This window comes from Chiroxiphia lanceolata, chromosome 3 (assembly GCF_009829145.1).
Source record: "Chiroxiphia lanceolata isolate bChiLan1 chromosome 3, bChiLan1.pri, whole genome shotgun sequence".
Lineage (NCBI taxonomy): Eukaryota > Metazoa > Chordata > Aves > Passeriformes > Pipridae > Chiroxiphia > Chiroxiphia lanceolata.
In genome coordinates, this window is record NC_045639.1 from 37,770,673 (window position 1) to 37,796,623 (window position 25,951).

Sequence of the window (25,951 nt, forward strand, 5' to 3'; positions counted from 1 at the left end):
TTCTTATATTGTGGTGCCCAAAACTGCACACAATATTCAAAGTCAGGCTGCCCCAGTGCAGAGCAGACCAGGACAACCCCCTCCCTCGCCTGGCTAGTGATGCTGTGCCTGATGCCCCCCAGGACACGGTTGGCCCTCCTGGCTTCCAGGACACTGCTGACTTGTATTCAACTTGCCATTGACCAGGACCCCCAGGTCCCTTTCCATGGTACTGCTTTCTAGCATCTTATTCCCCAGTCTGGATGTACATCCAGGATTGCCCCATCCCAGGTGCAGAATCGAGCACTTCCCTGTGTTGAACTTCATATGGTTGGTGATTGCCCACTCTTCTCATTTGTCAAAGTCTCTCTGCAGGACCTTCCTACCTTCAAGGGAGTCAACAGTTCCTCTCAGTTTTGTGTCATCTGCAAACTTGCTCAGTATCCCTTCCAGTCCCACATTGAAGTCATTTATGAAGATGTTGAAGAGCACAGGCCTAAGATAGAGCCCTGTGAAACCCCACTAGTGACAGTTCGCCAGTCTGATTTCACCCCATTCACTATTATTCTCTGTGCTCCTCCCATGAGCCAATTGCTCACCCACCACATGATGTGTTTATCCAGCTGTGTGCTGGAAGTTTTGTCCAGAAGGATCTTGTGAGAGACAGTATTGAAAGCTTTACTGAAATCCAAAAAGATTGCATCACCTGGCTTCCCTTGATCAGCCAGGTGGGTTACCTTGTCATTAAAGGAAAGTTTGGTAAGCAGGACTTCCCTCTCATGAAGCCATGCTGGCTATGACCAACAACAACATTGTCTTTCAGGTGTTTTTCAATACTTCCCAGAATAATCTTCTCCATAACTTGGCTGGGCACTGAAGGGAGACTAACAGGCCTGTAGTTTCCAGGGACTTGCTTCTTGCCCTTGAAAATCAGGACAATGTTCACCAACTTCCGGTTAGCTGGGACTACTCCGGATTCCTAAGACTGCTCAAAAATCATTGAGAGAGGTTTTTTGATGGCATCAGTCATGTCTTTGAGGATTTTTGGATGAATCTCATCAAGCCCCATAGACTTGTAGGGATCTGGCTGGAGCAGCAGATACTGAACAATTTCAGGGTCAAATGGGAGTTGAACGTTCTCGCAGTCATGGTCCTCCAACTCGGGGCACTGAGACCCCCTTGGTCTGTCATCTGTGTTGAAGACAGAGGCAAAAAAAGCATTAAACACCTCTGCCTTGTCTCTGTCCCTGTTTGTGAGGTGACCGTCCTCATCCTGTAACGGGCCAATTATATTTCTATACTGCCTTTTGCCATTAACGGATTTGGAAAACCTCTTTTTATTGTCCCCCCCATTTCTGTCCAGCTGCAACTTCAGTTGAGCTGCAGCCACACAAATCTTCTCTCTACAGTGGCAAGAAGCATCTCTGAATTCTTTCCTTGTCACTTGACATTCCTTCCACTGGGCAGACACTTTGCTTTTTTGCCTTATTTCCAAGAGAAGATCCCTGCTCAGCCAAGCTGGGCTTCTGCCTCACCTACTTGAGTTCAACATTTGGGAATTGCTGCTCCTGTGCCCTTAGGAGGTGATGTTTGAAAAATGACCAGCACTGATGGATCCCAGGACCTGCAGAAACATTACCCCAAGGGACCTTACTAATTCCCTGAGCAGCCTGAAGTCTGCTCTTCTCTTGTCCAGAGTCGAGGTTTGCTGGCACTTTTTCTCCTGTCAAAAGAGATTTTAAACTTGATCACTTTGTGGTCACTGTGACCAAGATAGCTGCCAATCTCCACTTCACTCATGTGTCATGAGAAATATTAAGTCTCCCATATTCACTTTTTCTGCCTTTCATGAATCAGTAGAATCACAAAATGGTTTGGGCTGGAAGGGACCTTTAAAGATCATCTAGTTCAACCTGCCTTGTCATGGAGGTCTTTCGCTAGATCAAAACTCTGTCTATGTCTTTCACATCTGTCCTCTCCCTATTTGGTCATCCTGATTCTGATGTTTTCAGTCCAGATGTTTAAACCCTTCCCTCATGGACCCCATTCCTTAACTTTGTTTGTTCTTGTCCACACTTCACTTTTTCATTGCTACATCTTCTCTAGATATAAATATTAGTTCTTTCTGTCTTCTGTCTAATCAGAAGAGGGAATGCTACTGTTGATTTTAATTTACCTTCTGCAAGGTAGGTTTTTAAATTTAAAAAATCTAGAAAAGTTGTTTGTTTTAAGTGCTGTTAGGTTTGTAATCAATGTAACTAAACTACTGTGAATATATTAAGTATATAAGCCTTGCTACAGTGCCTGAAGTTCTAAAGTAAACTTCATGCTAATCAAGTAAACTTCATGTTAATCACTTATGAATTATATTAATCTGATTTTTAGTGCTGGAGTCATGGGTTTGACACCATCTGAGATGACATTAAGAGAGCACTAGTGAGCCTAAGAACTAATTATTGCTTTATGTATGTGCTTGGCAAGGCAAGAGAAAATGCAGCAAAAGCAATTTGATGCTGCCTCAGAGCAGCCTTTGGTGTACTGTACTGTCCAAGTTGCCTATATATGAACTGCAGAGGGACTGAAGTGGGACCATCCTGGTGCTGTACCCTCAGTCAGGCTTCAGGGCAAGGCCAGGGAAAGCTCAGCCCTGTATTTCAAATAAATTCCAAGATGGATTTCAACAGATTTAAAAAATGTGACTTACTGCTTTACCAGTCTGAAAAATAACTTGCTGTGGATATGTGTAGGATGTTCTGGTGCAATAATCTTCCAGGGTTATTGATTTGAGGACAACAATATTCAGTAGTAACAAACTATGAGAGTTACCACATGTTCTTCTATCTTTTGGCACCTGCTTTATCTTTCAATTTCTGTGACTCTGAGCACTATCAAAGAACATGTGTTGTGCTGCTTTTGAGCTTTGGGTAAGCAATTACAATTTTATGATCTGGTTTGGAATATGTAGTCACTTGAATTACTTGGATCCTAGAATAAAGTCTAGATTCTGAGATTGAAAACTGTAATTTTTGCTAGTTCCTTCATAGTAGCAACTCATTTTGCAGTGTATGATGTTGAACAAATTCTGATTCACACTTTCCGGTTGGTTTTTACAAGTCCTTTAGATGCTTTAGAGGACTGTGTGGGGATGCTCTGATGGAATAATAAGCGTAACTGACATTAAAAAAAAATAAAAGAAGGCAATAAAGCAAAGCATCACTACTTCACTTTTGAGACAAGGTACAAATTGATCTCCTAATTGTTTCTAGTGGGCTTTCTGTGTCTGGGCATTTCTTTTATGTATTTTGATTGGAAAGTACGGTTAAATGTGCAAGTGATTACTGTGTGGTTTCATAAATATAACAAAAATTCTAGAATTTTAAGCCTATGGCTTGATAAGAAGGCTAAAACCAATATTCCAACATCCCCAAGGAACCCCTTTTGCGTCAAAGTTTTCAAGATCATTTTTTTATACAATACAGAATAAAAATCATAATTAGATGCATCTGTGTGTACATCTGTGTGTGTATGTACATATGCACTGTATAATAGTACTGGAATAAAGATCTATTCTGCAAAAGTGGGCCTACATTTAGGTTCCATGTGAAAAGATTGCAAAAAAACTGATGCTATGTAGAGAACAGAATTTAACATGACCTGGTTTTTGGGTGGAAAATTTCAAATATGCTATCTGTGTGGAAGACCTATTCCTGCTGGTCCAAAATGAACAGTGTTTCATGAACCCTTCATTATGTTCATTATCACCATCGAGATGTGTCCACAACTACTGGTATATAGAGAATGGACTACTGCTTTGGAATGAATGTCAGAGTTGAAGTACTGGAGGAATGTATGATGTAGAATATGGTGCTGCTGTTTCTGTAAGATAAGCAAGGCTATTATAATATGTTTGATCAGCTTTAAAATAGAGAGATCAGCATGTAGCCCCAAACCTACCTCCCCTTTAACTGTTATTTAGTGCTAAGCAGGACTAGTAAACAATGGTAAAGCCCATTCTTTTGGGCAGAGACTGGAAAATTGTACAAAGAAGGATTAAAAGCAAACTTCCTACAATAGAGAAATAATTTCCAGTTCATTGCATTTGGTCTTAAAGGTAATTTATCAAATGCTACTTGTTGTAGAGGTATATTTAATTTGAGAAATGGACCTTTTGTTTCATTGTACTAAATTTAGTGAATTGAGTAAGAAGTAAAAAGTGATGAGTCTCAGATTAATTAAGTTTGGTTAATATTGCTAATAATTTCAGAGCAGTCACCCGAGTGCCATAAATATTGATGAAAGCAGAAAGACAAATAAGCAGCCTGTCTGCTCTTTTTAATAAAGTTCAAACATTTTCAGTGAAGTTTTAGAACTAATTTCTAAAGCGATGTCAAGATTTAAATTCGCTTCTAGGAATGTTACCAAGAGCAAAACCAAGTCAGAATGGAACCTTATTTCATCCCATTGTCGTGGTTTAAGCCCAGCTGGAAATTAAACACCACGCAGCCGCTTCCGCAACCTCCCCTCTTCTCCCCCCCCTCAGTGGAATGGAGAGGAGAATCAAAACTTGTAGGTTGAGAAAAAACAGTTCAATAATTGAAAATAAAGTAAAATTGAGTATTAATGGTAAATGATGATGATGATGACAGTGGTGATAATAATAGTAATAATAATAATGATAAAAAGGGAAAAACAACTGCTGCACAATACAATTGCTCGCCACCCACTTACTGATGCCAGATCCCCATTCCTGCACCCAGATCGGCTGCCATTCCAGGTATCTTCCCTCAGTTTATATACTTGGCATGATGTTCTGTGGTGTGAAATATCCCGTTGGTCAGTTTGGATCACCTGTCCTGGCTCTACTTCCTCCCAGTTCCTCTGCATACCTTCTCACTGACAGAGCCTGAGACAAGAAAGAAATCCTTGACTGAAGGTAAACATGACTTAACAAAAAACCAGAACACTGGTGTGTTATCAACACCATTCTCATTCTGAATCCAAAACGGAGCATGGTAACAGCTACTGAGAAGAGATTACCTCTACCCTAGCTGAAACCAGGACACTGATACAAAAGTCTCTTCAATTCAGTTTGCATTAGGCTGGATTCAAGAGGTATACCCTACATGTTAATACGTCCAAGACAGTGTTCTCAAATGGAGTGTATCATGGATGTCCTGATATCATGACTATCTACACTGGATAAATAGCATTCAGAGGTTATGCCAGTAAATACTTTTATTAATTTTACCCATTTATACTAGCCTAGAAGTCACTGTTGTCCTCAGTCTAATCTCAGCAGATTTTTCTCAGAATTTTTAGTATCTCCAGCCTCTTTGGTCAGCATCTTTTTATATTAACTCTCAACTTTCAAGAGTAGTTCTTATGAAAATAGGTATATAATATATTTGAGATAATACTAGAAGCACCATGGTCACTATATGGTGGAAACTACTTCACAGCAAGGAATGATTGAAATGTAATGCCTGGGTTTGTCAGAATTTGTCATTTTTGTTGTAACAATCAGATTTGGGGTCCTTGACACCAGACTTCCCCAGACACCACTTAGAGAATTCTGCCCAAAGGGGAATTTTATATCTTTAAATAAAGATTTCTTTTAAAATAGGTTTTAAGAGTACATGCTAAGCTATCTATTATGGATGCAGAATTTCAGGAGGTGTTGCCAAATGTTATGAGACAGTGAATATTTTTGTAACTGCATTTTTTCAGTATTAGAGTTTGAAGATCCTATTTAGTTATCTTTAAGTAGGATTTTGTACCAAGACATAAATCTTGGTAAGAGAGTGAATGATGACCATAAACTAAAATGCAAACTACACCATTTTAAAGGAGATAAAAAGAATATGAACATGGATCTTTCCTTTGTCCTGCTTGTGATTTCCTCCTCCCTTTCTGCTTTGTCTAACACATAAAAGCCATTTGAAACAATTACAGTGTATTAGTTATTTCTCATGTTTTTCTTGCAACATGATGTAGAGCAACAAGATGTGATAATGTAATGATGGAACAAAGAGGCATGCAGTAAACAAATATGTCTCTAAACATACTCCTTCAGAATAATGAACTTCTCAGTGAAGTTTAATATATTAAATGCATTCAAGACATCAACATCTGAGATGTTAAGTTAGTTGTCAGGGAGAACCATACAGATATTCAGTTTTGCAGTTTTGTAGATGGCATGCAACCTCTTAAATTTGAGTTCTGGAACTTTATAAATAGTTTAGCTTTTCACAGAAAAGGAGGACATATGCTGTGGCAGTCATGAAGTAGTTAATATTTAGAAGCCCAGTGCCTAGAGATACTAGTATTTATTCCCTAAAATATCAAGGGAAATGTCTTCACTCACTACACTGGGCTTTAACTCATGCCTCTGAGAAGACATAGGGTGGGAAAAAGTGTCATGACTCTAGCTTTCTGGAACTGAAAGAAACTCAAGTCTGTGGAAAATCTGAATGCTTTGATATTATCTAGCATTACAATGCTCCAACAAGTCAAAAGTGTTTAGAAAGTAGTTTATTTAGTGTTTTTTTCCTTAGCTGTGTCTCAGATTTCTCAGCCACTGGAGGTTGCAATGATTTGTCAAATATCAGTTGGTAGCAAAGTGGAGAAGAAAACCGAGGATTTTCAAGTCCTAGTTAAGTGATTCCTCTGCTAAATGCAACTTGTTCAATTTTACCAAATACCAGAGGAATCTTATCACTATTGATATGTTTAGGCATTTTACTTTTCTTCCACCTTATTTGAAACAATTAATCAGAACAGAGTTAGGGTTTACTGTATTTGTACTCAACATCTGCAGCCCCTAATTTTTCCTGGAAAAAGACTGGTTGTGTAATGTATTACCTCTTGTCAGCCAAGGTAGGAATCTGTGGTTTCTGCTTGGAAGATGTAGGTACTTGCAGACTACCTCTATTTATTATATTTTAATTTATTAGTGTGGAGATCTTTTGCAGTGTAATTGCTCTCCATAGGAACATATGGATTATTTTTTTTAGTAAGAGTCTCATTTCTTCTAGCAATTATTCATATCTAATATATTTGTAGTGTGAGACGGGTCATTCCAAACGCTCCCTAGCAGAGATACAGGATTCCCTGAAGTAATGCTTTGATTGTTAAACCTTGTTACTTTCCCTCCTATAAACTGGTAAAACAAATAAACTGGTGATGGAAAAAAAGACTTCTTTCAAAAGGCTTGTGATTTTTCAAGTGAGAAATGGCTTTAATGCAATTAAGCTTTTCTGTTCTGAAAGTAACTCTCTATGAAAATTGTGATGTAGGGTTCCTAAGGCTCACATTAAAGCTTCCAGTTTGATCCAACTCGATCTAGTACAGAGATTTTGACTTTTCCAACTCTTCAAATTAATGAAGTACATATCAGCTGAGAGATTTGAGATTGAGTTGAGATGTCTTGTCCACCCCTATGGCTGACAGAAAGGTGTGTATGGCATACAGACTTCCAATATGCATTATATCATATATTCTGCTCACCATAACAAATAAATAGAATGAGCCTGTCCTTCTGGTAAAATAAAATTTGGCCAAAACCTAACATTTTTCAATTTTTTTCTGAAGAGTTATGCCTAATATTTTTCCGGATCAAGAAATAATTTCACAAATGGATTTCTGGGCTTTAATCCTGACTTTTTGTTGTTGTTGTTGTGTTTGTTTTGGTTGTTTTTGTTTTTTTTTTTTTTTTTAATTTTAATTCACTTAAATCCATTTTCACTTTTTGTTTCTTAAGTTACGGTGTGTCTGATTTTAATATTGTCCTTATCTCATTGCATACATATAATAGTATGTTTATATAATATAAATATAAACAAAAACTCTATTTTGACAAAAGAATATCTCCTTTCTTAATCACGTATCACATAGACTAAAGAAATGGTTTTATAGCCATTTTGCACAATTTTCAGAGCTCACATATTTCAAATCTTTTAATGACTGCTGCTCTACTTTCTTTTGTGGCACAAACATTGTTTGACAATAAAGAGATAGAATATTTCTAATCAAAAGGAAAGTGACTACAAAGGAAAATAAAATGTAAATACTGTAAATGTCAAACTATGACTAAATTAGACAAGTACAGAACATTCAGACCCAATTTGTTTTAAAGTGTATAAATCATGGGAATTCAAAAGCTCTAGTGGTTTGATGGCAAAATAGCCTTTTTTGCTCTCTTTATCCTCAAGGAAATAAAAATATGGTTGGATTTTCTGTAAAAATATAACATGAATTCATAAGAAAAATTCATGTTTTTAAAAGCAGAGAAAAAATTAAATAAGACATAGGCAGACAGTTTGTTTTAAATTTCCTTAATTCCTTTAGAACAAGTCCAGTAGTATGCTAGAGCTGATGTAGTTAGTTGCTACATAGAATTGAAAGGAAGTATCACAAAATGTGTTCTACTTTTCCTAATTATACTGCAACCAGCCAAAATATAAACTAGGAAATGTCACATTGAAATGGGGTCCTATTTCAAAAAACATTGGAACGTACAGATTCTTCACTGTGTCACCCACCGTCTTTTGATATGTCAGTCAACTGGTTTTTAATGAGACTTAGGTGTTTAGTTACTTCCATTTTCTTAGAAAATTTTCACCTTAAAGTTTACCAACTGTTTAAGTGCTTTGATAAATAAGGCTTTACTGAAATTGCTCCTGAGTCATTACATGGCAGAGGATCCTTGTGAAAGTACAGCAGTGTAGCGTGGGATTGAGAACAAACATACCCTTTTTGATGGGTGGAGAAGGAAATCAGGTAACTTTACTTGTAAAAGATGAAGCCAAGAGGTCAATATGTGTGTGTTGTGAGGTCACTATGTGCAATGGAATTAGGTGCGGATTGACGTTACTGTACTTTATCAAGGATTCCTTTTAAGAAAGCTCCTGGGAAAGCCTGCTTTGATTGAAGAATATGGCTAACTTAGCTTTCATTTTTAAACAAGGAACTTTCATTTCTGTTTTGTCCATTCAGTGTGTAGAATAAAAAACCCTTTTCAAAATTCTGACTAACTCACTTCTTCCAAATAACTGCTAAAGGAAGCAATGTTCTACATTCTGTTAATCAAGTTCCTTTTGTTATGATATAAGTAATTTTTATCAGAATGCCAGGATTTTGTGAATACCATAAAAACATTTACTCTTAGGATAACAAGATTTTAAATTTGTCTTAGAGTCAGGCTTATATAGCTAGAATCCTATAGTGGAATAACTCTGGAGATGCCGAGAAATTATAAATCAAATAGCGGCAATTTTGACATTCTTTGCAAATTTCACTTATTTTAATTACTCTTTTTATTAATTATATGCCTCAGTAATAGATGACAGAAATACCTTTTTCAAATGAAAAAAGCTGTTTGACACAAAATATTTTTAAAAATTTTGTTTCATAGCAAATACATTTTGTTTGGTTGGGTTTTTTTCTGCATTCACATTAAAATATGTTTCAAAACTGTAAAACAGAATGCAGAAAAAAAATGAACTTTTATCTTCCACATAAACTCACCACAATATTTTTGGTTTTTAAATGCAAGTAGAACTTATTTTTTATTTCTCTTTGCTGGATAAGAAGACCTATGACCCATTTTTCTTAAATTTTCTAATGTTCTGATGAAAAGCTTGACTAATCTGTATGGTCAATGAGAGATGAAGAAATATTGCTTGACATGGAGAAATACATAATTTTTGTCACTGAAGGACAGGCTAATTTTTGTCTGCTTTGCTTTCTTACATAAACCTATAGTTTACATTACAGTTCCTGAATTGCTACTAGCAAGAGCTATATGAGATAGGTTTGTGTTTTAGCATGAAAATTACTACAGTGTGTCATGTTCTCAAGAGGAATAAAAAGATGATCCGGCCTGGAGCTTCTGCTGGCTCAAAGGGGAAATGATGATAAGATTTTTAATAAGGAGGGAAAACATACCGGTGTTATTGGAATGCTGGCAGCTAAATTTTTATGGAAAAAGGTTTTAAATGTTTTGTTTCATTTATTTCAGTACTCTTCTAGATATGTTCTTTTTTTTTTGCATAGGGAGTGTACCATGATTGCATTTTCGGTGGACTTTTTCCATTCTTTATCTGTATTGTTCACTTGGCAGATCAGTAGTTCAATACTTCTTTTGTTTTTCTTTCTTTTACATTTGACATGCTTTAAGAACTGACACAGCCAGAACACACACAACTGTCTATTTTCTATCTATTCAGGTTAGGTAAAATAAAATACTTGTTTTCAAGTAAGTTGTGTAACAGAGGGTGAACAGACTACTGTGAAACCAATCCGTCATATAATGCTACATTACCATATTACATCAGCAGCCTCTTTTTTTAAATGCCAAATAGAATTGATACTGAAAGCTTACCATACTGTAATGCAATGAAGAACAACTTTTTTATAAGAGCATAATTTAAAAGTCAGTGGCAAAAATCTGTTTTTATGGTTGCAGTTATGCTTCTGTATTTAATGGGATTTAATGCCTTGGAGCAATTTAAAGGACCAAGAGAACTAGAAATCTAGTTTTTATAAAATATCTCTGTTCTCTAGATGTTGAAGAAGTAGAAGACCACCTTGCCTCCTTAAGTCTTCCCCCTCCATAGGGCAGAGAGCAATGCAGAAGTCACCAAACTAATTGGGCTTTATCTTCGTCCTTATATTGGTGAAACACTGCATGGGTTGCCCAGAGAGGTGGTGGATGCTCCATCCCTGGAAACATCTAAGGTCAGGTTGGATGGGGCTCTTAGCACCCTGCATTAGTTGAAAGCATCTCTGCTCATAGCAGGGGGTTTGGACTAGATGATCTTTGGAAGTTTGTTCCAACCCAAGCTATTCTATGATTCTATGATACCTCACAGTCATTTTCTAAATTATTATTCCATTTTCTTATAATTGTTTGCCCTGAAATGTTATTTCTGTCAATGTAATTTGAAAAATTTCTTATAATTACTTTTTCCCTCTTCCCTTACTTAATACGTTTTTTGTTGTTTGAAATTGCATTTTCATGAGGGCCAGGAAGCTGGAGTTGCCAACTACCTGACTTTTTGTAGAGTTATTATAGCATTTTCTATAATCTTTTCTCAATTCCAAAGATGAATCAGTATGATATATTCCTCTAAAGTTATATGTTTTTTCTGTAATGCTTGTTGAGTAGTTTTTAGAAACTACGTCAGTCTACTGATCACAGTCCAGCTACGTGGCATCAATATGCATTCAGTGAACAGGATGTATGTCCTATGTATCTAGGTGTAGGGACCTTAGGTGAAACAAAATTTATCTAATTGAAAAAAATGGGAGTAATAGCTCATGAAGTCTTATAGATTTATTGACAGAATTATGATGTGCTAAATTCTCAAAATATATATTGACAGAAGCAAACTTGCACTATTTTTCTGAATTAGAATAAAGAACTTTTTTTTTTTTTGGTGAAATACAGTATTAAAATATCTTCAGTTCAACTTATCCAAAGGAGGCACAGTAAGAAATAACTGCAGAGTGGAGATAGAAATAAAAGATCTTCCGTTTACCCAGTGTATGAAACAGAAAAAAAAGTCGTATCTTGTGACATGTTGGGGCATCAAACCACTAGCTCAACATTAGCAGTCCTTGGGAGAAAATATAATTACTTATTAGCATCAGTTGCTATCTGCAGAATGTATTATATGGTATCTCCAAGATTTTCCATTCAATATTGTACAGTTTTTATTTGCTGGGGATTAACCTTTGTTCGATCTTTACCTAGGAATCACTGACAGCTGTAGCTTCTGAGCAGGCCACATGATTACAGGTTAATGACAGGAGTTTGAAGTATGCTTTTAAGTTGCCCTTCTTTATTAAGATAGGTGTAGGAATGAAAAGCACAAGAACTACTTGTATGAATTTTATTAAACTACAAGCACTTTTAAAATAAAATGGTGATTTTGTTGATGATTTAGCATTTTAGTTACGTGAATAAGACAAGAATATGCTTAAAACTATAATTTGAAGCCAATTCTAAACCAGCAAAGCGTGCAGAGCCTATCATACTGATGCAAGCTCAGTAATGAACAGACAGGGTTGATGGTAGGGATAAGCCCAGTGGGACTGTTCCTTTAATTAGGAAAAACTCAGGTCTCAAAAATAGTTGCACAAAATTGGCACTGATTTTCAAATGAATTAAAAATAGCCTAAATTATTCTCAATAAATAAAAAGGTTTGCACTCATTTAATGTAAGCACAGGCTGTTAGTGTGTATAGTACCACACTTGTTTTACAGCCAATCTAGAACATTACCTGTTGTATCTGACACAGTACGGCTAAAGAGGGTAAATAAATTTGAACCTTAAGGAGAAATTTAGATTGAAAACTACAAATGAAACCGTAAGACTGATGATAACTAATGCTTCAATATAGACTTTTGTGCTACATGTGAAAGCAGAACATCCTTGGCTCTCCACAGATATTCTCTTTAAGGCCAGACAATGAACTGTTTGCTCGTACCAGTGTCTTCATACTATGGAAAGAAAGGAACATGAGCAGAGGTGCCAGCATCACAGGTATATGTAGAAAATTAGGCTTTTCAAACTATCTCCATAGCATCTATTTAATATGATTGGAAACTTTTGTGTTGGTTTGTCATTTGTTTTTATGATGTCAGATAATTACTTCAGCAAATAGAGGCTCTGAAAAGAATGAGACCAGTAATTCTTGTATTCTTTTAATTAAGTTATTCTCTAATATAATGTTCATCAGAGAGTACTTAGGGCAGTTTCCTGTCTTGGTAGACCAGAGATGCAAAACTGCTCTCTTATAGGAACTCCTGACTTTTTTTTTTTTTTTCAACAAGCTCAGACGATCTGTTTGCCTGTATCTGTGCTTGTCGGTGCAGCCTCCTGGGATTTGTAGTTCCTGTATTTTGTGCTCTCTTCTTCTCAGTGATGCAGCCTTACTAGCTGAACAAAGACCCCTGTTTCACTGATTTGGGCAGCTCTCAGGAGGCACTATGATGATTAAAGAAGGATATTGCAGTGATTGTTGGCATGTATAGTCTGGGCAAAGAGCAGCTCACATGGGAAGACTGAGGCTCCTAAACTGAAACATTGATGGGGTAGTTAAGCCATTTATGTAAATATGGAAGTCTCAACAGAAAATTTGTGGTATAATTGACAGCATGCGAGACAGAGCATAAGTAGTACAATGGGGTTTGAGAGGAGCGCTGTTGAAAGGAAGGGTAGGTACAGGAAACTAATTACCAGTGTAATACTAATAAGTATAGTATCAGGTGAGAATCTATCTATCTGTCTATCTATCTAATCTTCTGCATGTGTTGGAAAACAGGAAAAAAAGTGACCATTACCTTGTAAGGAACGTTGCGTCTTTCTCCTACCCTGCAGGTTTTGTTCAGCCCATGTTGCTTGATGTACCTCTGTATGGCTAAGGAAACCTCCTGCAACCTTCTTGCCAGCTGCACTAACAATTTCGGACTCTGTAAAATGCTAAAGTAGGGAGGGAAAAAATGTCTAAGGAAGTAAGGAGGGGAAAAAAATCTCTAAGGAAACTTGTTGTATAGTGTGTAACAAATCTTTACATACTGTAACTCTTTTTACTTCTTAATAAGTTTGGATGAGGTTTGCAGTTAGTTCCACTGGGTTATTCCACCCCTGCATTTGTGTAAAAGGAAGAAGAAAGATTTTAGCAAAATTAAGAAAGTTGTAGCGTGGGTGGACCCCAGTACACTCAATGTAAGAGCAATCCCCTGTTCTGAGGTACGATACTGAGTACAAAATTATGCTCAGTTTCATTCTAATGTCCATGGGTATACTCTTAATTCCCTGTCACTGAATTATTTTTTTTTAGGAACAGAAATCAAATTGATATATCTGTATATGTCTGAGCGGGTCAAAGCTTCAAGTTTTTACCATGTATCTCTTGAATTTCAGTTAATTCCAGACCAATTACTTTTTCTACTATTGGAATCCTTGTATCTAGTGATCATCTTTATGTGGAGTTGACTAGGCTCAATTTTACAGGAATAAAAAAATTGTTGTCCTGAACTTGCAAACCTTTTGCACTTTTGACTTTTCTTGTCTTTGAACTAATGAACCCCCCCTACTTTTTAAGATGCAGTGATGCTGAATTATGGTGGAAGTTGATTATTTTTGCAAGATGTGCAGATAGTTAGCAATGAAATTCATATTTAGATATAGAAATTTAAGGATCAGGGTCTCTCCTCTCAAACCACATGGCACTGAAATCTAAGGAACAAGAAGAATTCTACTCCTAGGAGTTATATTCATTTCACCTAGCTATAAGTAGCTAAAGGATACCGGTCTTGGTTTGCAGTCAAGACCTCCACTGCCAATAATGGAGAAAGACAAATCCCTTTATGTAGGTGATGATTAAAGACAGAAGAGGTGAATCATACCCCATATGGCAGAAGCCTGTTATGGTCATATTGAAGAAGAAAACCCTAATAAGCATAGTCTTTCGATGGACTTTTAGCAACACACATCAATGAGAACCATCACCTTTATTTCCCATTTGATAACTTTTAATCTCTTTTCCTCATGGTCAGATACTACTGACTTTGTGAGTGTGTTAGTTCTGTATGGGTTCTGCTCCTGGGGTAAGTCATGCATGCCTGTATGCCTAGCTCCCAGTGTGTTTGGAGCAGAGTGAGTTGTTATTATTCAGTGACTCCTGTAAGCTGTAGCCTTTCTATTACGGGATATTGCTATCCTCTTTTTTTTTTTTTTTGCTTCATTATAAGATGCTTTGTCTCTGTTGTCATAGAGTTAGTCTTTGAAATAGATTTCACAGAGTCCTTAAATGTCAAGATGAGGCTTCAAATTATTTTCACAGGGAGACAAATGAAGTTTTAAATATTAATATTTTAAGTTTGTTCTGAGTTGCCAGTGCATTAGAAGGTTAGTGAGTTTTTGTCAGGGTTAGAATTGCCTCACTGGTAAATAAGTTGCACATATTTTGAAGAATACTTTTATTTAGAAAGGCTGTAGAATCTGTGATGCACTGGGAATTTCTTCCTAGCTACACTTCCCCTGTTAGTGATGTATAATGATGACCAAGAAGCTAAAAAGATGTGCTTATACAACTTCTTTTTTTCAAGTATATTGAGTTCAATTTGCAGAATGATCAGGAGGCAAATTATTTGTGGATTTTTTTCCTCTGAGTTCTTTGAGAATGTTTAGGGCTGAAAAAGATCCCATTGCAAGATCAGAGACAGTCAGGTTTAGCCAGGTAACAACATCTGAAAAGAACTGTGAAAGTCTAATTCTGAGGTAAAATAAAGAAGTCTATATTTTACTTTTCAGCATCAGGGCATGTGACTCACAAGAAAACAGTGATACGTCAGGAAGGAAAATTATTACATCAGGCAGCAGCATGCGTTTCCCAGATTAGGCTTCTTGAGCAAAATTAGATTAAGATTTTTTTTCATCTTTCTAATTAAACTGTTCTACCCTTTCATTGTCTTAGGTCATTTTTGATGAATGACTGAGAAGTGCCTTGACTGCTGCTTCCCAAATATAAGTAAATGAGATGTTTTTCAGTGGAAGAGACTATATTTTGCTGAATTTAAAGCAGCTAAAACAGAAATAGCCACTATATATATTGAAAGTCAAACTGTGCACCTGCATATGTTGGATTAGATAGTTTTGAATCTTTAATTGAAATTGTTTTTTTAAAAATTCCCCTTTGTTTTCTCGAGTTCTTATGTTTAAGATTTAAGATAACCACAAACCACAAGCGACTTCTTAGATTTCTGTACAAAAAGGGACAGAACAAAAAAGAATTTTGTAGTCTAACATGTAACATGCAGAATCCCAGGTCAACTGTAACTAATTAGCTATGTTGTTGTGTTGTGTGTTGTTTCAGAACATTCCCACTCACTTAGGAAGTAATCTTTTTTCACTGAGTTTACCATGTAGTACATAATGATGCTGTCTGGAGTGTGAGCTGCCTTTTGCACAGAGGGTATTCACTCCTAATACAGAACAATAATATGAGTTTGACGTGATGGGGAAGGTGTAATTTTGCAGTGCAGACATACTAGAGCTGACTTTGTTGATCAAAACCAGAGAACTTTCCCAGAGCTCCCTATCAGAGTTAGATTTTATACAGTTTAGAATAAATCCTGTCCACGAAGCAAGTTTAGCGAAGCATATGTGAATATCACTTAATAATTCGTTCCATTTACCCTCAAAAGACTGATTACTGACAGCACTAACAGTGCTGGGCATTAAATATTTGCACATGTTCTTGAGCAAGTGGTAACTACATCTCTCTAATACTGTGTTCCAAGTTCATGCCCTTTGTTTGTAGTAACCTTTATTATAATGCAAATATACCTTTATCATGTTGCCTTATGTATTGCCTTCTAAACTTTGTCCTAGTGTAACATACATTGCAGTTCTAGCAATATTCTTAAAAGTTTACTCTGCTCATGTGTGGAATTTATCATCAAATTTGATCAACGAAGATATTCACTTGAATTTGAGTGACTTCTTATTCATTTAATGAATAATTCAATAAGACAGTTTACCAACTGAATTTAGAAGGGCTCGATACAAGCCTTCAGTTATTGTATGTATAATAAACAAAGGGACAGACTCCATTTATAGGTAGTGTCAAAAATTGTGTGAAGAAATTGTGTCAACAATTTCTTCAGAGATCTATTAATAGCCTTTTCTATTTAAATTATTAAATTCCATGTCAGATGAACATTGGTTCATTTCTTCTGTTACATTTGCACGTTGCTTAATTCTGAGCAATAGGCTCAGTTTTTCATATCGTATTAATAATAGCTACTTCTGTGTAATTTTTGGATTTGCATTCCTTGGGTTGTCAATGTATGGGAACCTCCAGACACTCTTTGTGTAAATAGGTTTTTCATAAGCAGTTGCACTCATTGATTTTGGTTTTTTTTTTGGTATGGATTTTTGTTCTTTTTCCTACATGCACTGTGGGTGATCCCAAATGCTGTTCTTGTTTTCTGGCTCGATACAACTCACTTATTGGGCCAGTTAATGCACAGCTGCACCCAATGCTGCTTTGCTGTTTGCTAATGTGGGTCATCTGAGTTCAGTGGAAAAAAGGTGCATGACAGAATTTTATCTGTTAGTCTACTTCCACAACCCACCCCAGCCACAAATTTTAAATCAATTCTTTGGGAACCTATTAGGGTATAGAGGTGAGATAGAAAACTTTTTTAAGCTTTGACTAATAAAAGAGTATAAAATGCCCTATTACACAGTTTTTCATGTGGAGTATCTTGGTGATTTAATTAAAAATAGTTGTAATTAATTTTATCACAATTTCATTGAATATTTTGAGAAGTTAGATATTGAAAGAAAGAAAGAATGAAGTTGAAAATGTGTAAACTTCAATTATGAAATGATTGAAATGAAATAAGCCAATGACTCCAAATATTTGTTCTGTTTTCCAGTAAAAGGGCTTGTTATTTGTAGTTCACAGGAAAGTGAACCTTTGAGTTGGGTGTAATTTATAAAATATATGATCCAAATTAGCCTAGAAATTGAGTTGGAAAAACTGAGCTAATATAAGAGTATATAAAAAAAAATCAGCAAACCAATCTTAAATATTTTTATACCCACTTCATTACCTGGAAAAAAATCTTGCATTTCTGGCTCTGCTGTCTCCAGGGATGCAAAATTGCTTCATGCTGTATTTTTTCCCCTTCTCTAAAGAAAAGAAGGAATTTTTACTTTGAACTTAAAAACTCTATTTTTGTTTTGAACAGTCTATTTGAGAACTGTATGAGTCCCCTAGAAGTCTATATGTGTCTATTTTGTCTGTACGTGTCTATTTTGCTTTTATATGTGGTACAATACCATTCATACAATCAAAAAATGAAGTTTTATATCCACTAATGATTTTTGACAACTTCTTTTACCTACTTTAACTAAATATAACTTTAATTAAGTTGTTCTGCATTGCTATTTCTTTCTCAAGAGACTTGAGTACATAAATTTTTTTACTCTTGTGCATGAATAAATTACTTGTAGTTTGTAGCCTGTTCAATAAAAATATAGAATATAAGTTATAAGTTAAGACAGAAATAGCAAAAGTGGACCTGTCATTCTGAGAGATTGATCTGGGATTTCTTGGAGATTAATTTTAGGAAATAATTCTGGATTTCTTTATTCTTTCTTTCTTTCTTTTTTTTTGCCCTCTCTCTGTTCAGATGGAAGATGTCATAGCCCGCATGCAAGATGAGAAAAATGGGATTCCTATTCGCACAGTGAAAAGTTTTCTTTCCAAGATCCCCAGTGTCTTTTCTGGTAAGAGTCAAAGTGAATTTCATACTATTTTAAAGTTTTAACTCTACCTTATATAAGGGAATGCTCCAAGGGAAAACACTTTTAAATGTGCTGTAGGGAATTCACAGTCATCTGGTCTGGAGGAGACATCCCAGATTCTTTGAATAATTATAGAAATTTTTGATGTTTCTCTCAGATGGAAGTGGTCTTACACAAAGATATTTTTGTCCTGTAAATTAAGTGAAGGGAATATTTAATTCCCTACAAAAAGGCAATATTTCTTATTGCAGATCCGAATCTGTTTTTTAGCCAGTTTTCGTAGCAAGTATGAGTTTAGTCTATCGGCCAGTACATGATGTTAAGAAATGCCATAGTAGCAGCACAAAAGAAAAATCATCACTGCACTCTGCAACTGATACTGAATAGGGGGTGTGATACCTATTACAAGAATCATGATCTGCTTTTGCAGCTGGTTGCCTGTCCCTGAGAAACTAAGACTGAGATGTCTATGGTGATTTGCAAGACAACTGTAAACTTTATAACTAATCCAAGTCAGTATTGTCATAGGCCCAAAAATCTGTCCATTTATTAATTAATTAGCATATGTTTATTCGGGTATTTACATTATTTTACATCAAATTATGCATTATATATGTGGATATATACTCAAATGAGTATATGTGTGTGTGTGTGTGTGTATATATATATATATCCATATATGTCCTTTGAAATAGATTACATTGTTTAACCTAATTTTTCCATACTCTAGTAAAAGCTGCAATTTTTGTAATGCAAAAGGTAATACTTATATAGGAAGTATTTGTAGAGGTTTGTACTGTCCAGAACAGCAAGAAGGATTCTCTACTTTAATTTTCAACTTTTGGAATGATTTTGCAGTGAGTAATTCGGTCACAAAGAAGGATAGAGTCTTAAGAGTGAACAAAATAGCTTCATGATTTTAGAAATTACTTGTACTAAAACTAGCCTTTGAAGAATGGACCTTTATTTCCCATGAGTTAGTTCAGCATGGCATTATATTAAATAATCCACATTAATTTTTAACCTCTGCTTTACATTGTGGGCTATGGATTTCAAAATAGACAGACCAAAATATCTTTTCTTTTTTTTACTGGTATAGACATCATACTTTTAAAGATTATGTTAGAATATATATACAGTAGTACATAGCAGTCACCAATGCAACACCTTTTCTATTTATGTACTAAGAGGGAAAGAAAAATCATAGGAGAATTCATTTTTTTCCCTTTGCAGATTTTCTACCTCAAATACCAGGGCTGTAATTTTTGCTAGACGTGAGTAGAAGCCCCATCAGAACAGTACAAATTTCATTTTAGTTAAATTGATATGCTTTCCTGTCAGTTCTCTACACTGAATGGAATCTGAAATATTCAAACTTTTGTGTTGAGTAGCAGATTTCATTTAGTGTCTGAGGAGTTTGTCTTTATGTAGCAAACAAAACTTTTTGGCTTGAACTCAAAACTGTTGATTGCTAGGAAACATGGGAATATTGTTTTGTAAGGATCGTGATGATAATAGTGCAAATATATATGATAAAAGCTTGTACTGTTAATACCCACAAAAGCATCCATAGGAAAATGACCAAAATGAGCATCAAAAGGAGATACTCTCCAGTTAAAATATATATGTATGTATTTATATGCTCATATATATATATGTATGTGTGTATGTCTATGCATAAAAGCATGTCTTATATGCAGCCATCTGTTCAGGATTATGTTCCATAAAAACCGGAGCTTTGCAACTGTTTGGGATTTTTTTGGTGAGGAGAAGCAAAATGGGTAGCTCTACCACAGTGAAATCATGTTCCTGCAAACACTTAGAAAAGATCTGTAAGAGTCCTTTAAACAACTTGTAAAAACTAAGGTTGTCCATAAATTGTCTGTAGGAATAGGGTCTTATGGAATAGCATTTTGATTATGTTGCTATAGATTTATTTTTATTTTTTGTGTGCTTTTATTTCATAGTAGTTCTTCTTAAAACAGCAAGTGAGAACCTAGTTGAAAGAGCAGTCACTTTTTTAATGCAAAATTACTGACCATATCTATTTAAGGATGACTGCATTAGCAAAATCAGCCTGGGGAATGGTATTCGAATTTAGCAGAATGTTGTGATTATAATAAACAAAATGATGTGATTATACTATCTAATTTACTGAGTCATTCCTTAAATGTTTTCACAAGTAAAATATCCACACAGAGAAACATTTGCAATACAGATAATCCTCTATATGCTATGCACATTGTTGAGCTTCAGAAAAATATCATTCTAAGTTAAAGATTTTTTCACTTTGTGAAATTTTGAAAATATGAGGAATCATTTTGCTTTATATTCCATACATGCATAGAGAGCAAATAAAAATTTGAAACTTTTAAGGCTCCAAGGAAAAATGGAGGCAGGAGAGTTTGCTCCTTATAAGTGAATATGCATTTAGAAGTACAAAAGAAGGATTACTGTTGTCTCCATTCATTTAAAATGTTTTGGAGGAGTGAAGAAGATATTTTATACAGACATCTTACTGGTCAGCAATAATAATTGCATGAAGATTGACATGATCATTCCTTATTAGCACTGATTAGAGTATTAGCGATAAAGAGAAGGCAATTTGCCTGGCCCATGGTTCACCATTAGACCTAGAAATGGATAAAAAAAGACTTGAAATGATGAATGTAGGGAGTATGCAATATGAACCGCAGAGAATAGAATGAGCTCTAAAATATCATTTTTATTTTTACTAAGGAGAGATAGGAAGCAAATGCCAAGGTTTTGCTGTTCACTTTGAAGGAGAAAGAAGCTTTCAGAGTTTACCAACAAAGCACTGCAATAGTTGAGGTTTTGTTTTGGCAGTCTTTGTGGGGGGCGGTGGGTTAGTCAGTATTAGTACTGAAAGTTTCATAAGCTAATCATAATGTGAATATTTCATTAAAATGATATAGTGATACAGTGGCATCTTATGGTCATTATGGAATATCAGTGTGGTGCTTTATTAAAGTATGTAATACTTGGATATGCTTGATACTGAATAAAATCTGTGGAGAATGTGTCAGTTGAGTGGTGTGTAAGCCTGAGTGCGTAACACTAGCACTTTTATTGAAGGAGCAGGGAGAACTGTGAGAAATGTAAGTTCAATTTAAGAATGCAAACAGAGACAGAATAAAGAACATTCAAGAAAAACATGTTCCTACTAGTTATTACTGGCTGTTTCTGATGCATGGCTCAGTAATTTTGGAAAGCAGTCACAGCTTGAACCAACAAAAATAGGAGAAGGAGATCAGTAGAAAGGTTTTTTTTTTTCACGTCTTCTAAGTTAGAGAGAGAAAAATGAAAACATTAATTTACCTTGCCCTGGAAAATAGAATCCACTAAAGTCTTTAGTTTTTTCTCATTCCTGTATGTGAAGCTGATATTGTGTCTTTTTCATAAAGACATTATGTTTTCCCATTTTTTAGAAAGATTATTGTCATCATATCTAATTTTTATTAAATTTTTTTTGATCTCAGAAAATACTTATTTCTCTTTTACCTGGGAAATCATGAAGATATTGGAATATTCCACTTTGATTAGAAAATGAATTAATATGGTCATTATTTACCAGTTTTTGTCTGAGCACTAGTAGTAGTCTTCTTGGTAAAAAATAAATAATTTATGTGCTTAAATATAAAAATGCTGCCAAAAGCAGAAAAGCAGTCTCAGTAGCCTGATCAGATATAGTGAGAGACTCCAGAGCAAAGCAGTGTCATAGTAGCTCATCTCACTTGCAATTCACAGGTGGGTGAGCCCAAGGAATGAGTCACAGGGGCTACCTGCATTAGTATTGCTTGTTACATAGAGAGAGGCAGCAAAAAATGAAGATCAATACAGTGGGAATTGGATGACTCAGGGGACTAATAACAAGAAAGGGAGTTTCATATGTCATTAGTTTTGATCTTCGCCATATGAGTAATGAGTTGATAGCATCTGATGACTTCTCAGTGCTGCATGTGAAATTAGTTGATAAGTTTATCCACTTCAGTACTGGAGATCACCTATCTGAGACACAATATGAAAGAGAAAGCTCTACTACTTAGTTTGACAGAAAAAAGCCCCACAAAATGTGTAACACTTCAATCATCTGGTACCTTTTGAGCAAAGTAACAATGCATTAGAGGTAAATAAAAGGAATTCTAAATTTCCATTTTTGATAGATTTTCCAGAATAAATTAACCATGTGGGAGAAGCTAGGATTCCCATCTCCCAAGTCTCTAATTTTATGGGCCTTGTTTTTTCCTTCAGTGTCTCCCTTGTTGGGTCAATGACAGTTTCCTACTTTCTTGTTCTATCTATTCCTTCATCTCTCTTTTCTTGCACTCTCCTAAAGTATAATTTAATAGTAGAATTATTGCTGATTTCTTTATGCCAAATCAGCCTCTTATTATTTGCAAACAGAGCCTTCAGTGTTAAAACTACAAGCTCACTGCCTTTATGAGGTTCCAGTCTTAGTAAAACGCTTTGATGAAAATCTTGCTGTCAGTTCATGAAGGACACAAGCTGGATAATTCATTCTCCTGTGCCCCTTCAGATGGGCAGATGTGAGCAGGGACTTGCTATCTTCACAGTTTCACTTTTCAAATCAGAATTTTGAGAACAAAAAGTTAATAATCCTCTATTCCCAAATGAGTAGCTGGTTTGAAGTTATAAAATGAGTCTTTCTTGTGTGTCATTTCCATTCATCACTTTGTCAGAGTGAATGATCGGCATTCAAATGCTCATGGTCTTGTGGGAGTGGATATTTTCAAGAAGACTCGTTCTCTTATTTGTTGATATCGTGTTCATGATTTTTCGAGTCATCAGTAGAAGATATTGACTAAATGGACATACAGTCATTTCCAAGTAGTGAGATAATTAACTGATTAATGAGTGATGCTTCATATTCTTTACAGAAAGTCAAAGTGGATATTTGAGTGCTGTCTACATACCTTCACCTCTTGTTTCTGTTTGTATTCCTGTCTTAGCCTCCTGACTTGGCCAGAGAAGGGTGCTGTTAAGCTGCTTAAAACTTGACAGAACTTCAGTATTTTATGGAAAATGAACTTTGTGACAGCATTGCAGTTTGAAAGCTCAGAATGAGCAGTCTGTGGTGGGCTGGGATCAAATAAGAGCTAAATGCTGTCCAGAAAGAAATGAAGAACTGTTTCCAGTAGGTAGTTCCAACCTCCCTGCCATGGGTAGGTACAGTTTCCACTAGACCAGGTTGTTCCAAGCCCCATCCAACCTGGCCTTGAACACTTCCAGGGATAGGACATCCACAACTTGTCGAGGCAGCCTGTTCCAAGATGATTATGCTCTCCATTTTCATTTTAAGGCATGTGCTAATATCAGACCTTTAATAAATTACTGTCAGAATCAAAAGCTTTTCAAAATGTGAAGATATATTTGTTATTTTAAACAGAAAAAAAATACTAATTTAAAAGTTATTGCTTCTTCCTAACCAAACAGCAACAAAAAAATTGTATTCTTATGTTTATCTTTCAATTCATTGGTGATTGCCATTGGGAGCATTAGTAAAAGGACGGAAATAAAGTGAAAAAAGTCTGAGGCAATTTTTCAAAATTGGCCAAGGAAACTGAAATATACTGAAAACCCATTGAAAAGTCTTTGAAAATAATCTGTGTGCAAAGCATTCATCATAAATGTCCATTCCCTTAAAATCAATAGATATAAAAAACTTATTTTCACAGACATTTGCAAAATAATTAGGTATAGAAGTCATGCACTGATGGGAAAAAATTTTAATAGTTACTGCCTTGTGAGATGGGAGATTGCTGATGACATTAATCTTCTTTCTGGTTTGTCCACATGAGGTGCATATCTTGAATTAGATGACCCCCTGTTTCCCCATCACGTGCTTCCTCCCAAACACGTTTCCAGAGAATTAACTCTGGGCCTTGCTGATGATCGCTAAAATTTTTTTCCTAACTTTTCCTACTATATTGTTTTATAATGAAAATACTTCCCTTCCTTTTCTAGACCTTCTTCCTAATCTCTGCACATGTAAGATATTGACAGTTTTTTAAGTGGAAGAGGATTGCACCTTTGAAGTGTGAGAACTTTTCAAAGGAGTATGGAAAAACCTATTGCATTCATTAGGGCCAAAAATGCACCTAGGTTGCCACCCTTGACACCCAGTCTCTGGACACTGGATATGTAACATTCATGGAAAATGTGGGGTGAAAAGGGAGCCCTGAACCAGCCTCACATCAGCCTGAAATTATCAGGAATTCTGCAATCCATCACAGCTTCACTTTAAGCACTTTACCCTTTTTTACCTTTTTTTTTTCTGTCATTAACACCAGTTAATAATTGTGTTTTGCTGGTTTTCTATCAGCAATGAGTAGTACTTACAGAAAACAGAGAAAATAGCCCCCTCCAACACACATACAAAAATAAGAAGCATGAATATTTATGCCATGTGTATTTGCCCATGGAGGCAGTGCATAATATATCAGCTTAACAGAAACCCTCTTAAGCTGATATAAGAGGCATCTGTAGTAGTGATAGGTTAACTGAGATCTGCTACGTGCATAAAACCTTGTAGGAAGAGAAGACTGGATTATGTCTAAAGAAGAGCAAATGTACATAAATATATTCAGTAGTTCTATGAAAATGGTTTTCCTTCCTGTCTATCTCTTGGAAACCTCAGAAAAAAATACTATTGATGTAGCAATGATAAGAACTAGTGGAATAAGTACCAGTGAGAATTTTCTGGGGACCTGTATTTTAAGTAATTGTATTAATTAGGAAGCATAGCAAAGTAAACTACTTGACTCCACCACTTTATGAGGTACTTCTGTGTTCACAAAGCTGTTTGTTTAAATCACATTGGATTGTTTTCAGAGAGTAATTTGAGGTAGTCAGAAGAGAAGTGTTTTCTGAGAGGACAGGGTTGGTACTCTGTTTGCTGTCACTAATTTCTGAGACGAGGGAAATTTGGTGCTCATGTTAAGAATGGGGAGAGGAAGTGTATATAGCTGAACGTAAATGAAGTCCCATCATGAAGTCCTTTTTGAACGTTTGTAGCGCTTCTACGACAATGTGAAATCTGTTTTATGCTATGTTTGTTAAATAGTCTCTGGAAACTATTTCAGAAATGAACATCCACTGGGACAGAAGGAAAAGAAACCCAGTCTGATCCCTCTTAAGACAGAATGCTTGAGCACAAAAAGTATCTGCTGTCTTGCCAAAAAATCAAAAGTTTGTAGTAGTACCTGGGATTTTTAAGTGTCAGTTTGTATGAGCATAATGTAATTCTAAAGCCAAGAATGTATGTTAGCAGGTTTGTGCCCTGAATATATTGTCAGTTAGAATGGAATAGAATAATTAGAGAGAAAATCTGCATACAGGGCTGTAGTTAAGCAGGTACTGTAATTGAGAGATGACAGATAATATTACAGTTACATTTTGGAGTACACCTGTTGAAAAATAGCTAATTTTTTAATTTATGTGCCTTTGTATGTTATTGTCTGGTGGCATTTTTTTAGTTGAGTGGTGATTATTTATTATATGTGTATAGCAAGCAATGTAGCCATGTGATATGTATTGCCAGTACAGACACAAGTGATACATTATTTAGAGGTATCCTGTTAGGTGTAATACACTCCAAATGT

General features: G+C 35.6%; 1 protein-coding gene across 10 annotated transcripts in view; it reads left to right on the top strand.

Annotated features, from left to right (window-relative positions):
- RGS7 (regulator of G protein signaling 7) overlaps positions 1–25,951 on the top strand; it is a 256,155-nt gene that overhangs the window by 114,635 nt on the left and 115,569 nt on the right. For all 10 annotated transcript variants that reach the window (XR_004355853.1, XM_032681676.1, XM_032681675.1 and 7 more), the window contains exon 3: positions 18,194–18,290. Coding sequence is in view for 9 of the 10 variants with exons in the window: in XM_032681676.1 (XP_032537567.1) it covers positions 18,194–18,290 (97 nt within the window). In the remaining variant the exon portion in view is untranslated. The remainder of the gene's footprint in view (positions 1–18,193; positions 18,291–25,951) is intronic.